Genomic DNA, 16,191 nt, shown 5'->3' with positions numbered 1-16,191 from the left:
TTATTTTTCTCCAGTTAATTACCTACCAAATGTACATGTATTCCATTTCGAAAATTGTTTCCTAGTTTTAGATGCGACACGTTACTAAAAGTCTTTTCTTATAGAATCAAGGTATGATAATGGCCTAGCTAGTTTAGAAATACAGATAATTGCTGCCAGCAGCATTTGACTAAATATTCTCTTAGCATAAGTATTATATACAAATTTGTTTACCAATAAGTTACCAAAAGAGCAAATTAGATAATAAAATATACGTAGAGTAGATTAACGAACTACAAATAAATATCTCTGGATTTGTCTGGGTGATTATGGTGAGCGTTTGGCCAATTGTCATGATAGTATCCAGGAGTGTATAATACCTGCAGATGAGAGAGAAAGAGAGGATTCAGTTTACTCTAAAATTCTGGGATCTCGTGGGTTCTACTCCACCAAGTTGTACTCACGATTTTCGCCTGGCGAGAGCGTTATATGTATATCCTCACGACTCAGCACTGGGGCTAAAAGTAGAGAGTGGGCCACAAAATAAAATATACACACATACATATGTATATTCTGCGCTCAACCAACGAGCGTGAACAACATGTGAAGCGACATGTAAGGCGAAGCGGGTTTAAATATTTAAATAACGTTCTTTATTGATCAAGTTGCTAAAAATAATAAACTTTGTTTCGTTTCATTGCTTAGAGCTATGCAACTGTTGCTGTTAATTCTATCGTTAACGTAATGCTGTTGCTGAGGCACTTGCAATATAAATAAATCATAAATTGAAGGGGCTAGCTAGGACATGTCTTTCAGGTTGAGAGCCCCAATTTATCGAGCCGGTCCCAGGGCCAGGGCCACACGATACTAATTTAAATGCTATCACAGTTTCAAAGTCCACCATTATCAGCGGGACACATGCAGGCTGTTGGGTAAGCAATCAAAAGCGAGCGCATGCATGTTAGGAGAACTTTGCATTCCGATTCTGGATGGGTTATGTATGCAAGGCATATGGCTGCTGGGGCTGCTGCGGTTGCTGCTGCTGCTGCTCGAGGCTCCCAGTGGAGGTGCCAGCAGCTCCATCAGCAGCTCCAGGGCCACTTCCGCTAGGTATAATGCGTATCATACCCGGCTGGATCCTAACGTTCTCACAGGCCTCGCAAATATTCAATTGCGGATGATTACGGAATGTACACATATTGCAGGCCCACATGTCAAGTGGCTCCTCATCCTCGTCCACGTCCGAGTCTGATAGGTATTCTTCCTCGTCGTTTACTGGACGCTGCACTGGCATCTGCTGTTGTTGCTGCTGCGCCTGCTGCTGCTGTTGCAGTTGAAATTGTTGGAGCTGCTGCTGTCGCTGCTGCTGCAGATATTGCTGGAACTGGTAGTACTGGGCATACGTAGGCGGCGGCTCCTGTTGCAGCTGGAGTTGCTGCTGCTGCTGGGGCGTCAGGCACGCCGACGTCGGAGCACTGCTGTGGTGCTGCACAAAATCAGGGCCCGTTGTCTGGGCCGGCACAGAGTGCAGACGCAATGAGCTGGGCGGCGCCTGGGAGCGACCAGCCTGTCGTTGACGTGGGAATGGCTGTGGCTGCTGCTGGTTATTGTTGGCTGGGGCCGAGAGCTGACGATTCATGGAATTTGGCGCAGGACCAGACCCACTCGCTTGCGGTTCTACAAAATAAATATTGATTAGTATTAGCTTTGTCTAGGGAACCACGCTCGGGGCACACCGTTGATCAAATTGAGCAGCCGCTGGCAGTCCTCAGTCAGTTTCTTGATATCTCTATCCAGTCTTTCAGATTCGCCCACCGGTACAGGCTCGGTCAGTATGTTGATCTCCTGCTCCAGGACCAGCAGTCGCTTCTTGTTGTCCCGCAAAACATTGGCCAGCTTATCGCGCCGCTGCTTCTGCCGCTCAATGGTCGCTGCTCGAGCTGAAAGCAAGAATGAAAAAAATAGAAAAAGAGTGTTTAAAAAATGGTTAATCGATCAATTATGGAATTGGAATTGAAAGTTCTGCTGTTGCCTGGCAACAAAAATTGTGTTTGCGATTTCGCAATGCCGAATGTTGGCCGAAAGTTATTTTTACTGGCCAATACCTCACATTTTATTACTCTGTTTTGCAGCTAAAAATACTCTCGTGCCTCTGCCTGCCCTGCCTGCCGCAGGGAAGGAGAAGGTTCGGTTCGGTTCATAAACAGAATTTATATTTAAAGCGAAAGATAAATTTAGTGAAAATGCGCAAGCAGAGCATGGGAAGAGCCACAGCACAACCGAAAATCAATCTAATAATAATTTATGTCTACAAAAGAAAATCGGTAACAAAAAAATTATATTATTTTGCTCAATATAACGGAATTAACGAAAGGTATGCGACGAATATGCATTGTTTTTCCAATAAAATATGTTTTGGAAAAAGTTTATAATTTAGTAGCGTATATGTAAATAATCATAATATCATTCTTTAATAAAATGGAAATAATTCACACATATCCACAAAGCTGTATTTAAATATTATTTCGAACGCAAGTATAAATTGCAGAGTGGGTAGAGTGGGTGGGGCTTGTCATTGATTGATAGCATCGTTCAAATCGAGTCTCCTCAAAATGTTTCGTGGCCTCGTGCTGTCTTCTAATACTTCAGAATGCATAGTAGAAGCCCCTGACATAAGTAGTGACCACGAAATTTTGGTAGTCCTGGATATCCCACGAGTACATTACCTCGTGAGTAGAAAGATAGGAGAAGACTTTGTCCTTAAGCTTAATATTATAAAGGACCTTAGCTATTTCGTCAATTGAAATCTCTTCGTCTGTCTCTCTGCAAAAGGAAAAGGAAAAGGAGCAGAGAGAGAGAGAGAGCGACCGCGAAGCAGAGGAGTCATCAGCGCAAATGGTTTATTATGGTACTATTACAGTAGCCGGGCCACAGGATCTAGTTGCTGTAGTTCTTTAAGTCTGTGAGAAGTGAACACTAGGCAGCAAACATGCCTGATCTGACAGACAGAAATGACTATATCGTTTCGGCTATTGATGATGATCATGAATAAATATACGCTTATTCGGAGACACTTACATCTGGCTGTTACCTACATCTACCCGGATCCAATATACCCTATCCTGTTCTCTTTTAGTGTTTATGTATAAATAGAATGATCTTCTGATGCATTTCGTATTTTGATTTGTGCGACTTTTCGACTGTTTTCATTATTTTTAGACGCGCTTCTGATAGATCTCCAACGGAAATAGCCTACAGGGCAGCGGGCCAAGGGATCTCGTCTCATCTCTCTATCTCATGTGTTGGACGAGGTTATTGGTATCATTTTAATTGAAAAATTAATTCATTAATGGGCGAAAAGTGTCCCCGAATTCCAAATTGAATTCCGGCTAAAAGGCGACGACATTTAAAGTGCTTCTAATGGTCGTCGGACGTGGATTGTCGCGTGATTAAATGTCAAAGTGGAAATGCCAGCCGTCTGCTCGGTTGGGCCCACGCTGCGTATGCTTAATGCCCCGTTCCCAGAGGCAAATACTCTATTTTCCCCACCTACTGTTTCGCCGTGAACTTGAACGTCGAAGAAAGAAAGCCCGAGAGAGAGTGGGGAAAACACTGCCGGCCAAAGCAGAAGCCAGACAAAATACATTTCAATCTCCGAGCGCGTGGGTGTCCTACAAGCGTACACATATATACATACATCATACATCGTATGTGTATGTGTGGTGGAATATATAGTAGGGGGATCGCATCGGTTTTTGTGTGTGTATCGTATATTCAGCAAAAAAGGTAAATTAAATGCAACAAAGTTGCACAGAAAATTGAACACTGTGATAGGGGAAGGGAAGGACAGAAAGGCTGATTCAAGGCTCAATTAAACTGCTGCGAAATTGATTATATTCTCTCACCTGATAACCGAATACCAACTACGGTCTGCTGCCTACCATCTACTGTCTACTGTCTTCAGTGTTCAATTCTATTCTATTTTATTCCGTGACGTCAATACCTTAATACCTTATCACACGCGGAGTTTCAGTTCTCTTTGGCTGCTCTGCTCGTCTGCGTATCGTCTTCGCTAGATCCCTACCCTTGTACATAGGCTGGCAATCTGTTAGCTTTTGGTAAGACGTTTGCTGAGAGTTTCCTACGAATAAATGCTCTGCGCTCTTTTTGGCAGAGAGCGAGCTCGCGTTAATTTTATTTTGGGGCGTAATTCCAATTTCCTTATCAATTGTAAACAATACTGCGGCGGACCTCCACCGATAACCGAACACATCGAAAAACACCGACAGAAACTACGACGTCGTCTGGGTGGCTCGATAAGGCCGTAAAGCACATTGGAACCCATGTCGGTACATGTGTAGGAATAAAGTGGAAAAGCACTTGACATCGGACATGTGCCACACGGATTAATGTAATGATGGAAATTACAATGCAATGCCCAGAGATAGCCTTTGACTGAACTAGTGCTTTCTCTAGGGTTTTCCTGGGGTTGATCGTGAAACCCACCTTCAGGATCGCACTCCTCCAGGACCCCCGCATAGAGGGGCATGCTGACGGGGCTGCTGTTGCCGCTGTTGTCATTGCCGCTGCTAGTTTCCGCGGCATGGTTCGTGTTGTAGTTGGAGGCGACAACGTGGTTCTGAGCCTGCGTGGGATAGGGGAATACTTCCGGCATGTCACAGTCCGATGGTGAAAGTCCATCGGTGGAGAGAAGCGACGCCGCCGCCGCTGCCGACGGGGGCTGGCGTGGCGGAGGAACTGCTGGCTGCTGCGGCTCACACGCGGCGGCAGCGTACGGTGCCTGGGGACGGATGCAGCCCGCGCTAAAGACACTACCCTCGTCGGTGACCGTCAGCTGGAAATTCTTGTGCGTCCCCCGGCGGGCGTCGAAACTAACGCTCGAGTAGGTGATGCCGCTGCCCTGGCCACTAGGCGCCGGGCCGGCGGTGATGTCGATCGCGGACTGGGCGCCGCCGGTCGGCTGGCGCAGCGTGAGATTGAGCGAGGTGAAGCTCTTGCGACCGGGCGAGACGGCAGAGCCTGGGGAGCCGGGCAGCGTCGGTGGCGTCAACGCTGGCGAGAGGGCACTGCTGTTGCTGAGGAAATCGCGTGCATACGGCAGTTCCGGCTGCAGATTGATGACTGAACGGTGTCGGACCGGAGAGGCCTGTTGAGACGTTGTTGCTGTCGCTGCCGTTGCTGCCGCTACTGCTGCTCTTGTTGCTGACGTCGGTGATGATAAGGAGACGGCGTTGAGTGAGAATTCCGATTCGCTGGAGCTCATGGGGCTGGTGAGGCAGGAGGAATCGTTGGAGAAGCTCGGCTTTGGGGCCAGCGGCGGGCCCGGTGGCGGCGGCAGGGGTGGCGCCCGACGCAGCGGCTTGTTCAGCGACGTGGGCGTCAGCTGCGGTGGCTGCAGGTCGCGCTGCTGCCGCAGCTGTCGCTGTTGGATCTTCTGCTGCAGCTGGGCGTTCAGTTGGCGCTGCAGATTGAGCGTGGTTGGTCGCTGCCGGGGCTGGGGACTCGGACTGTGAGTGGGGCAGGGGCTGGCCTCGCCATTGCCATTCCCATTCCCATTCTGGCTCGGACTCTGACTCAGTTCTGGGGGCTGTGCGGGTGCCACTCTCGACGGCTTTAGTGGGGTGGGAGGCTTGGCCTGCCTCTGTTGTTGCTGTTGTTGCTGTTGCTGCTGTTGCAACACCTTGGCCGGGTAGCTCTGGACAGGTATCGGATGCAAAGCCAGTTCCTTCTTCAACATCTGTATACAGTTCTCGCGCTGATGGCAATTCTCGCTGACGCACTGCGTCACAATGGCATCGGGTATCGTGGGGAACTCCTGCTTCATCTCGTGGAACAGGTGCATGATACTAATGTTCGTGCAGTGGCAGGACGTGCTCTGCTTGCGGCCTGCCTCTGGCTCTGCTTCTGCTGCTGCCTCTGCTGCTGCTGGCTGTGAATGCTCCAGCAGCTCCAGCTGCTCATAGCTGCCGCAGCGACTCCTCTGACTTGTCGATGGAGCGGCGTCCTTTTTCCTCAGAAAGTGCTGATGGATTGCCTCGGTTATATTGTTGCTGCTGCTCCTTCCTCTGGTATTTCCTTCTGCTGGAAGGCTACTGCTAGTGATGCTGGTGCCATTCAATTGGTAACTGTTTGATCCGGGCGGCATTGGTGGTGTAGCCGCCATTTTAGGCCATCATTTGTCACAGCTGCAGACCTTCGGAAGGAAAGAGAGAAGGGGGAATCAGTCAGGTAATGCCACTTATTTAATTAGTATCTGCCCCCGCACTCGGGTGCGAGTGTTGCATGCGGTGCGGGTGAATCCATGGCCCGATTTAGAACATTAACTAAGAGGCTTTAAAATGTATTGTTTTTAAAAAACAGAAACAGCCAAGAAAAAGAGAGGGAGGGGGCGAGAGAGGGAGATCTCTTGGGTATGTTTAAAAATATTTATGACACAACGATCGATGTGCCATATTGCCTATATCTCTGCTGCTCTCTCTCGACTGCCGACTGTCGGCCATTGTCAAGGATGGCAGTGATAAATAATCCGTTTCCCTATATAGTACACAGAAACAATCTACCAGATATATGTATGAATATACATACATACATATGTACATATGTATATGGTATTGGGCGCCTCTTCAGGTTCAGGTATAGATGAAAGCATATCTATAATACGAGGAGTACTCGTAAATGTATCTGTATCCACTTCAACTTACATTTTGTCGATGAAAACTGATAAATAGGATTCCCAACGCGATCGATAATCTGCCAATTTGCTCATATATTTATTCACAAGCTTGTAAAATATGGTTTTGGATTTTCTTTAAAAGTAAGGCAAATTATTCTTTTAGGTATAGGTATTTTATATTAATTTGTGTGATTTGTCTTGTTTTAATGCACTTTTTTGTTGCTAATTTTTCAAAGTTTGAACTTAAACTTTAACATATTTCAAATTATTTTCTTCTAATCGTTTTTCTCGATCGCTTTTTCACACACACACAAATTTAAACACTCTTGATAAATTGTATTTCCATTTCCTATGTTTTTTCTTTGACTTTAATCGAGAAAATCTCACGCAGTTTTCCACACAACAATATATCTTTCTTTCGATCAAATTTTGTGCGCGTTTCGAACGCCTTAAATGCCAGCGATAAACTGAAAAACCAAATTTCGTAAATTTTCGAGAATAAAACGACCGAAAATGCTGCGAGGAAAATGAGCAGAAAACACATAGATACTCGTGCACTGGTACATCGTCTCTGCTATCTGTGTGTGAAAATGTTTGGGAGAGCGCTCTAGCGTAAGCAAAAAATCACGAGAGAAGACGAAAAACAGAAAACGGGGAACCAAAGCATACCCAATTGGATACCCTCACAGATCGCTGCCACTCGATACTAACTAACGGGACTGAACGAACAGAGTATCGTCGTTTTTTTTACGTCGGTGTTGCATCCGAATATCTTGGATTGCCGATTCAGGAGTCATGTGACGAGTGAAGCAATGATTCGGAAAGCATTCAATATGCAGCTGTGATCTTATGAATACCTACTGTGAATTCTAGTACGCACTCTAATACAAGAAACCAATACAGAACGATCTTTCATATGGTAGCTACATGATATAGTCATTCGATACGGTCTTTTTATGACTGTTTTGTTCAATATCCCCAAATCAAATCGAATTGTGGTTAGAATTAAATTAAGGCATATTGTAGACAGTACTAAAAAACAGAAGAGCAACCGCAGCGAATCAATTAAATCATTCAATATTTTTGCAGCACAAATTTTAATTTTGTTTTATTGTATACATACACACTTGATCATAATAATAGGTACACACATCTACGTACACTTTAACATAACAAAATGCAGTTGTATTCAATATTTGAAACTTAAAATTAGTTCTCAATTATACCAATAGTATTTGTTTTCAATAAAATAAACTTTATTATATTATAGGATAATGTTATAAAAGAAAAGAGAGTAATTTGTACTTCAGAGTCAATGTCAGGCTGCTCAAAATAATAGGTACACTTCAAGTTTTGTTATGAAAAAAGTTTGTTAACTGATTATTATTATTTTTTTGTTGCCTAAATGGGACTTATAGTTAATATCCGATGTATCCACCTTTATTTTTTGTCACCTTTGTAATTATTTTTGGCGTACTTGTAATAAGCGTCTGGCAGGTGTCTCATACCACAATTTTTGGACGCCCTCGCATAATTTTTGATTATTTGAAAATGAAAACTTAGCTAATTTTGTTTCGTAAATCTGCCCACAAGTTTTCAATTGGATTTAAGTCGGAAAATTTAGGAAGCCACTTTAAAACGTCTATTGTTGGGTCCTCAAAAAAGTTGGTCAAAAGCTTAGATGTGTGCCTTGGGTCGTTATATTACTTAAATACCCAATGGAAACTCATGTTTTCTTCAGCATAAGGTAGCATAACTGTCTGCAATCTGGGTTTGTATTGCCCAGCGTCCATTCTGTTCGTTGTCAGGAAAAATGGACCTACGCCGTACCAGGATGAGCAGCCCCATGTCTTTAGCTGGCACCTCCATGTTTGAGAAATTTTTTGTTTGAAACATGGATCAAAATTCTTTTGTTTAGGGCTTCCTACATTGCTTTCACATTCATTCCCTAATAAATTTATTTTAGTTTCGTCGCTCCATAAAAGGCTTCTCCACTTTTTCTCTCCGGCGCATCCTGCGCAGTCTTTATGATCTTTAGCAAAAGTTTGCCCCATGGCTAAATTTTTTTGACGCGTAAGTGGGACCTTTCTTTCTATTCTCCTTGGAAGGCTGGCTTGTTGTAGCCGTCTACGGATCGTTGGAGCACTAACTTCTAGTGCAATTTCTGATGCAATAGCCTTTGACGACTTAAATGGGTACTTATTCCTCCAAGAAAAGTATGTAGTGGTCAAGTGTTATGGTTGTTTTCTGTGGCTTTCCGCGAGTTTCCTGACTAGGTTTTAATTTTTAAAGCATTGTAACAAAATTATGAGACGTTTTCATTAATCTGGCAATGGCCCGATAAGATTGGCTTTCTTTTTCCAGACTAAGAGCCAATTGGGCTGTACAATAAGACTTTCGGCCTATTCTTGTAAGAAAAAAATAATTATTTGTTTATATTTAGACTGTTGTTAAATGAAATGGATGTTTAATTGCCAAAAAGTCAAGAATTTCCAAATTATTCACTTGATATTCAAAATTTACTGACACTGTACCTATTATTTTGATCAGCCATAATGTGATGTCAACTCGCAATTTCGCTTAAAGCTCTGTTATTCGGCGGTTTCCCTGTTTAATTTTTTTTGTCACGGAACTGCAATACATTGACAAATAAAACATACCAAACAAAATTTTGTTTTCAACACTTAAAGTACGATAAAACTAATTATTAATGAAAAGCTTCAAGGTGTACCTATTATTATGATCAAGTGTGTATGTATGTACATATGTCTCTCTCTCTCTTTATTTTATAAAAATAAACTTTTGTGTGGGTGTTGCACAAACACAACGAAAACCAAAGAAATTGAATGAAATATTTTATATATGTATCTGTATATCTGTATCTTTGAATATAGAAAACAATCTGCGCAAAATTAATGATATTTTGTTCTGAGGTGAAAGAGTTAACAGAAAAAGAAGCAAAGACCCATCAAATGGGATCAACATTTAATTGCCGGCCAAATGAAAAACGCTTAGATAAACCCCTGGCTTAGCCAAGTTATTCCAAAAAAAAGAAACGCCCTCGCAGCGGCATCGGCGGCTCACCTGTTCTCCCAGGAGATGGCGACAAGCAAAAACAAAAAAAAAAATGGAAACTAGAAGAAACTCTGACAAAATGAATAAAAACAAACAATAAGCCCCAAAACAGAAACAGAAGCAGAAACAGAACCATGTCCGAGGGTGAAAGAGATGCAAATAAATTATAAAATATAGCACTTAATTTGCAAGCGATGGCGCCATTAAAATTGGCCACCAAAGCATAAATAATAAATTATGAATGTATTTCAGTTTAGTTGTTGTTTTTTGCTTCCCCTGTTGTTCATTGTTTTCCAGCTTTTCTTTTGTATACCCTTTAGGATATAGTATGCAGACAGGGTATTACGACTTTCTGTAGATGTTTATGTGGTGCCTGAGCAGATAGACTTCAGTTACAATTTGTAGGCAGTTAGTCCGATGACCCGAACCTGTTGCTAATTCGACGAATATCCAAAGAAAAGGCCAGATCCAAGCTTCATCTTCACGGGTTCTTTCTCCATCCTCAGGCCCAAACAGTAGCGGCGTCGGAATGGTTTAAAAACCCCCTCAAGTCTGAGGACACCAGACCTAGATTAAAAGCAGTGTTTCAATATCAGAGCTATATCGAATCATATCTCATACAAAATCTGATCCAATATCAATATGCATCTTCCATCGTAACTTCCATAAGAGCAACCGATCGGCAAGGGATCCAAAACTAAAGAGACTCAAAAAATCGACCCATCTTTTCCAGCACATTTTTGTTTATTTTAAAACACAATATTCTTCGACGGAGTGGAATGGCAACATTTTCGAGATCCGTGCGAAATTAAGAAGTCATTAAAGATGAGAAAACCTCAGAGAATTATGAAGAATAATTCCTCTTGAAATGTGGCTTTTCCATTAAATAAAATTCCAACCCTTCCCCGCCTCCGCTCATCTGTAGGAGGGGTGGCGTACTTATGGGCTGGTCGGCGGGCATTGGATGGGATGGTATAGGATGGGAGATGGGCGGAACACGCAAATTGCGATCTGATATTTGAAAATATTTAGCATATAAATATAAACAAATTCTCTTCCACTTTTTTTGTTGGTTAGGAATTTTTCGAGGGGTAGAAAAGAGATCAAATTGAATGGAGGGGGTTGGGGGTGCGCGGGAGCGGGAATGAAAATTCATTTTGTGTGCTTTTCCTTCGTGTTTTCTTCGTCTGCCTTTTGTAGCGGGTGGTAGCAGACGCAGCAACAACAAGAGCCATAGAGAATGGCAGGCGATCGACTGCAGACGTAAACGACCTTCACAATTAGCCAGATACACACACACAGATGCAGATACACCCACAGATTCACAGATAAATAGATAGAGATACGAGATACAGAGGCAGGCAGATAGGAGATATGTATATATACATATGTATGTACATATAAATGTTAGAATGCAGAATCGGAAATCGACGTCAAATATATTGCAATCTTTGCTCTCGCCCTTCTTCTCTGTTATAAAGAAGAAACTGAGATTACACGTGTGGAATGATAGGTAATATTATAGATACAGACATCATATGTAATCGTATTCGTACACGCCATTTACCTGTACCTGTGCACGTTGCGTTTCGGTTCCATCAGACAGCTGTTTCGTTCACTTTTTGAGTAACGAGATGAATTATCAAGTTATCAGACTGCAGATTACGGAACATAGTTTAGACTATCGGATAATAAAAGGAATCACAGATGTGTTTTCGGAACCAATTAAGAGGTAAAGATAAGGTAAAACATATTCTAGGGCAAAGAGAAATAAAAAAAAAAACAAGATAGAAGTGGAGTGCAACTCTGCTGCAATGCTTCTTCATCTCTGCCTGAAAAACTTTAAACTGTAACTCTCGCCATCGCGAGAGACGTTATGTATCGGTAAAGATACGAGTATATTATCTGTATGAGCAGAAGATGGGTGAAAAGCAGCATACATTCCCAGTAGGTATTCTTAGAGTTTCGAAACGCACTGTACCCAGCGTTTCAAAATCTTATATGTAGGTACAAACGAAATGATGCTTCAGGTAAATCATCATTTGTCTTCTTCCCATTTGGTACTTTGGTTTGTTTTTTTCGTGTGTTTTATTTCGAGGACACGCAAAAACAAACATAAAAGTTGTTAAGAAATAATAACAATAAAAATAAATACAAACACAGAACAACAACAATTTCGCATTGTGTGCCAAAAAAAAAAACATAAAACAAACACACAAAATGGAAAAAACTATGGGGAAAACACACAACAAAAACAACAAAAAGTTTACAATCATTAAAATTATGGCAGCGCTCGGCCCATGGATTGTTTAGGATCCACAACGTGGATCATGGATTGCGTGGGTATTGTAGATTGTAGGTGGGAAGGGGACGGGAAATGGAAATGGAGGGGGAAACTCTTGTAATTAGTGGAACGAAATTTCCATTCATTAAATTAGAAAATAGAAAAGAGAGCCAGCGGTGAAGGACGTAGTACATCACAAATTGGAATGATATGGGGGATTTTCCCCCATTTGGTCAAGTGTAGTGGGATATATATTTAATTAGGGCCGATGGAAAACAGAGCAGCGCAAACTATTAAATACATCGTTCGATATTATTCACACGACATCGATCAAAAATCATCTAAACTGATTATAAACAGGAGTAGAATCTGTCAAAGATCGATTTACGGTTTGACACGGTCATTAAAGTATAAATGATTTCCTTTGGCTAACGATCCCCAAATATCATATTTTAAACTGCAATCGACTCATTTCAGGATTTCATTTTAATTTACAGTCCCACAGAAGGCCACGAATCCCAATGTCCATCAAACAAATCAATCTGATAACCGAAATCTAAGGGAATTAATCGAACTGTCAGTCCCCCCCCACCGAAGGCCAGGTTTTCGTCCCAAAGCGATTTCAGGAGAGGAGGAGTATCAGTGTTGCATATTGACCGGAAATCTCGCTGTCTGGTGTGTCAAAAGTAGAAATAATTATAAATAATTTTTTGGGGAGGGGGAAAAAACGAAATTACCGAAAAAATAGATTTCTAAAGGAACTACGTACCAAAAAACCTATCTCCTCCTCCACTTCTGTACTTTCGGAACACAAAACACATGGACGGACGACAAAGGGAAAGAAAATGCGTAAAAACAAGAACTAATCGAAAAGTACAACAAATATACCAGAATAACAGAAAAAGAAGAAGCTGCAGTAAAAAATAAATAACATGGAAAACAACTTTCACTTTTCTTGTGGGAAAGACAACAAATATTTGGAATTTAACGCAAACTGAGAGAGAGAGAGAGAGAGAGAGAGAAGGTAGAGGGAGAGAAGAGAGAACGATGGAAATTGTGAAAATTATAAATCAAATGCAGGGGACAACATGAAATCGGTGGAATGAAGGCAGAACGCAGCGCTGAAATATAAAAAGAAAGAAAAACCAGAGAGAAATGAAACAAAAATAATTTTATTTTGTACATTATTTTTGTGCTCTGCTTTTCTTTTCCTCCCACTCTCCACTGCGCCTTCATCGTCTCTCTGTTCTCCGCCGTTCACTTCCCGTCCCAACCCGTCTGCTTGCCAATAATTTGAAGAGGCGTTTTGCGGAATTTTGTGCAGACGTCAGGCCTTGGGACTGACGTCATTGGCGCGACTTTTAGAATTGGAAATGGAAAAGCCATGGCGGCACTGGGGATGGGGAACGGAACAGGAATGGAACTCCTGCCCTATCCAATCCGCGTAGTGCGAAAATAAAAGCCAATAATACTATATATACGGGTTATTTATTTATTTATGACCGATCGCCCCTCACTCTCATTCTCTCTCTGCGTGAGGATGTGCTTCTTCACAGATCTGCTCTGTTCTGTTCGGAAATATGCAAATAATCAATATGGAGTTATTTTTAGGCGAAAAGGTGTGTTCCCTGGAGGGGTTCGGTTCCATTAGAGAGAGGTTTCACTATGCTTATCGCTAGGGAGAGGGGGACATACTGTCATAAAAAGTAAACCCAATTTTATGCAGAAAACTGATAAGATTGATTATACTCGAATTCGCCTTTTTGGTGGGAACTTTTCAATGAGTACGGAGTACGGATGGAAATGGAAAGTTTTCGATAGTCAGTCCCCCCAACTTTAGGGAGAGCAGAACCCCAGATTAGCATATTTTTCAGAATTTCATTGTATATGTTGGTACCTCTAGTATATTCGTACTATCAACTCTGTTCATTCCGGGAGTTTCCCGCAGAAACAACAACTATACAAAGGCGTAATATGAAATGGCAACAATTACGAATACACGTACAACTCGTACAACAGCGACACAGATACAGATACAGAATCTGTTCGCAGCAGCAAAAGTGCAAAAGTTTTGTAAACTTGTTTTCCTAATACGAGCCCAAAAGAAAAAAAAATTAATAAAGAGTGAAAGAGAATCTATTTTTATTGATAAGGTGCTACAATCTCAAGAAAGTTACATTTTGGAGTAACGAAGATAAGATATCCTCTGGAAGTGGGGGGCTGGCACCTGAATCTTCATTTCAATCTAACCCCCATACCCGCCTACTATACGATATCATACATACATACATATGTTTGTTTAAATGTCGAGTTCCATTGAGATTGGATTCTTTCTTCCTAGCCGTTTCTATGAAACTTAAGAATCCAATTATAAGCCAATGATGTTTATGAGAGCAATATACTATAATTGGACTGGGTTTTAACTGTTGGAAATATATGTATATGAGTTGGGAGCTACAATAGTGCCTAACTGTCAGAGTAAGCGGAGAGAAGAGATCGCAATAGAATCAAACTCCACTGGCACTTCTGATCGGGAATAGGTGTGCCCTGCTTTCTCTGGAAACCACAAAAACACACGCACATGAAAAATCAATATTTGTACTTTGCGATTAGCAATTAGGATAATGGGGCAGGAGAGGGGTGAATGAGGAAGGGGTGATGAAAATCGAAGCGATATTTGGACTATATTTCCATAAGAATTAAGGCCATGACGATGGATGGTGGATCCCCTCGCTCCAACCATTGAATTGACAACAGTTGTTCTGTTATCAACAGGCGGAAATATACACACTCTCACTCTCGCCCACACTCGCACTCTCGCACACACACACAAAGACGCACATGCATGCCAAATACACAGTTACGTGCACTGAGCAGCAACGGCCAAATGGGCGTGCGAAAGGGACACGTAGATCGTCGAGTCGTCGTCTGTGCCAGTGTTAACGGCACCAGAGAGATAAAAACCAGTGTGGGAGCGAGAGAGAGCGAGTATACGAGAGCAGCGCATAAAGACAGGTGACATTGGCAGCGCGCGACGGCGGCACTACGCAATAGTAGATAAAAAGCAAAAACGTCCAAAAATGAACGGTAAACGATGGGGAAATCAACCCTACCCCCCTCCTCCAACAGACGCATGCACAACTTGTTGCATATGTGTAAAGGTATTTTTTTTTCGTATGCGTGTGTGTGTGGATGTTGTTTTTACGAATTTTGTTTTTGGGGAAAAGCAGCTGCTCGGGCTCCTCTACCCTTCTACTCCTCCCATAATTGCAATTTACCAGACACTTTTATGTGGATGTGGGTCTGTGCAAGAGATCCTGCTCTCTCTATCTCTCTCTCTTTGTTTAAAAATTTCGATGCCCTTCCACCCACTCACCAAAGGAATTTAATATGTGGCACGTACAGTGAAGTTCCTGGTGTTGATGCCTTTGCAGAGAATCCGTATTTTAGCATTAAATTTGTATTCTCAATATTTTTGTGGCTTTTGGCTTTGGCCCCCTCCCCTTTCACTGTTGTTGTTGGCTTGACTTTCTATGGCTTCTCCCTTGTTTCGTTTCGTTTCGCCTATCGCACTCAATTCCACGCACAGTCCCACTCCAACGCACTCGTTTTTTATATTTAATGTTGCACTAAATTTAATAATTTATTGTAATTTTTCACGGAGCAGGCGATCGCGATCGCGCGAATGTTGATATATCAATATATCGATATATATTTTTGATAATATATTTGTAGTTAGGTGATTTTAGCCGGCAAAAATATTAAAATTAATCTTTTGTGGGATTTATTATTTTCTGATTTCAAGGTGAATCGACACTATTTTGTTCCCCTACTTTTACATTTCATCGAATAAAAGGGTAGCTTCTAGAATATATCGATAGTTTCGTGCGATAAGCGGAACCAATCGGCGCCAAGAACAACGGCCCATGTATTCTTGCCACAAACATGCGAGGATTATATACCAGGATTATATATAAAAAAAATCAGGATAAAAACTATCTACGAAGCTAAAGCATCGTGTTAATGGGATTTGGAAATCATCCATGGTCGGTTCCGTTACTTTATCTGTGCCTGCGCAAATGAATGTACCTAGTGGCACTATCGGATAATATCGGATGATCGACTAAAAACGGTTACATGTATATTTTCTACCTACGCA

General features: G+C 42.1%; 1 protein-coding gene across 3 annotated transcripts; it reads right to left on the bottom strand.

Moving 5' to 3' along the window:
- Window positions 1–255: 255 nt before the first annotated feature.
- On the bottom strand, window positions 256–15,682 carry LOC6601630 (putative uncharacterized protein DDB_G0271606). Of its 3 annotated transcripts, XM_026985360.1 has the most exons (6): window positions 15,409–15,682; window positions 4,486–6,193; window positions 1,716–1,919; window positions 1,108–1,656; window positions 444–497; window positions 256–359 (listed from the first exon to the last, which is right to left on the bottom strand). In XM_026985360.1, exons 2-6 carry the CDS (start codon window positions 6,161–6,163, stop codon window positions 331–333), a joined length of 2,514 nt encoding a protein of 837 aa, XP_026841161.1. In that variant the 5' UTR covers window positions 6,164–6,193; window positions 15,409–15,682; the 3' UTR covers window positions 256–330. The 3 variants fall into 3 exon arrangements, with proteins under 3 accessions (XP_026841161.1, XP_002026633.2, XP_026841160.1); XM_002026597.2 differs by lacking the exons at window positions 256–359; window positions 444–497 and having other exon boundaries at window positions 610–1,656; window positions 15,409–15,681; XM_026985359.1 differs by lacking the exons at window positions 256–359; window positions 444–497 and having other exon boundaries at window positions 610–1,656; window positions 15,436–15,681.
- Between the last annotated feature and the right edge of the window lie 509 nt (window positions 15,683–16,191).

This window comes from Drosophila persimilis, unplaced genomic scaffold (genome assembly GCF_003286085.1).
Source record: "Drosophila persimilis strain 14011-0111.01,24,50 unplaced genomic scaffold, DperRS2 tig00000002-arrow-pilon, whole genome shotgun sequence".
Classification (NCBI taxonomy): Eukaryota; Metazoa; Arthropoda; class Insecta; order Diptera; family Drosophilidae; genus Drosophila; species Drosophila persimilis.
This window is presented reverse-complemented; position numbering and strand designations above follow the sequence as displayed.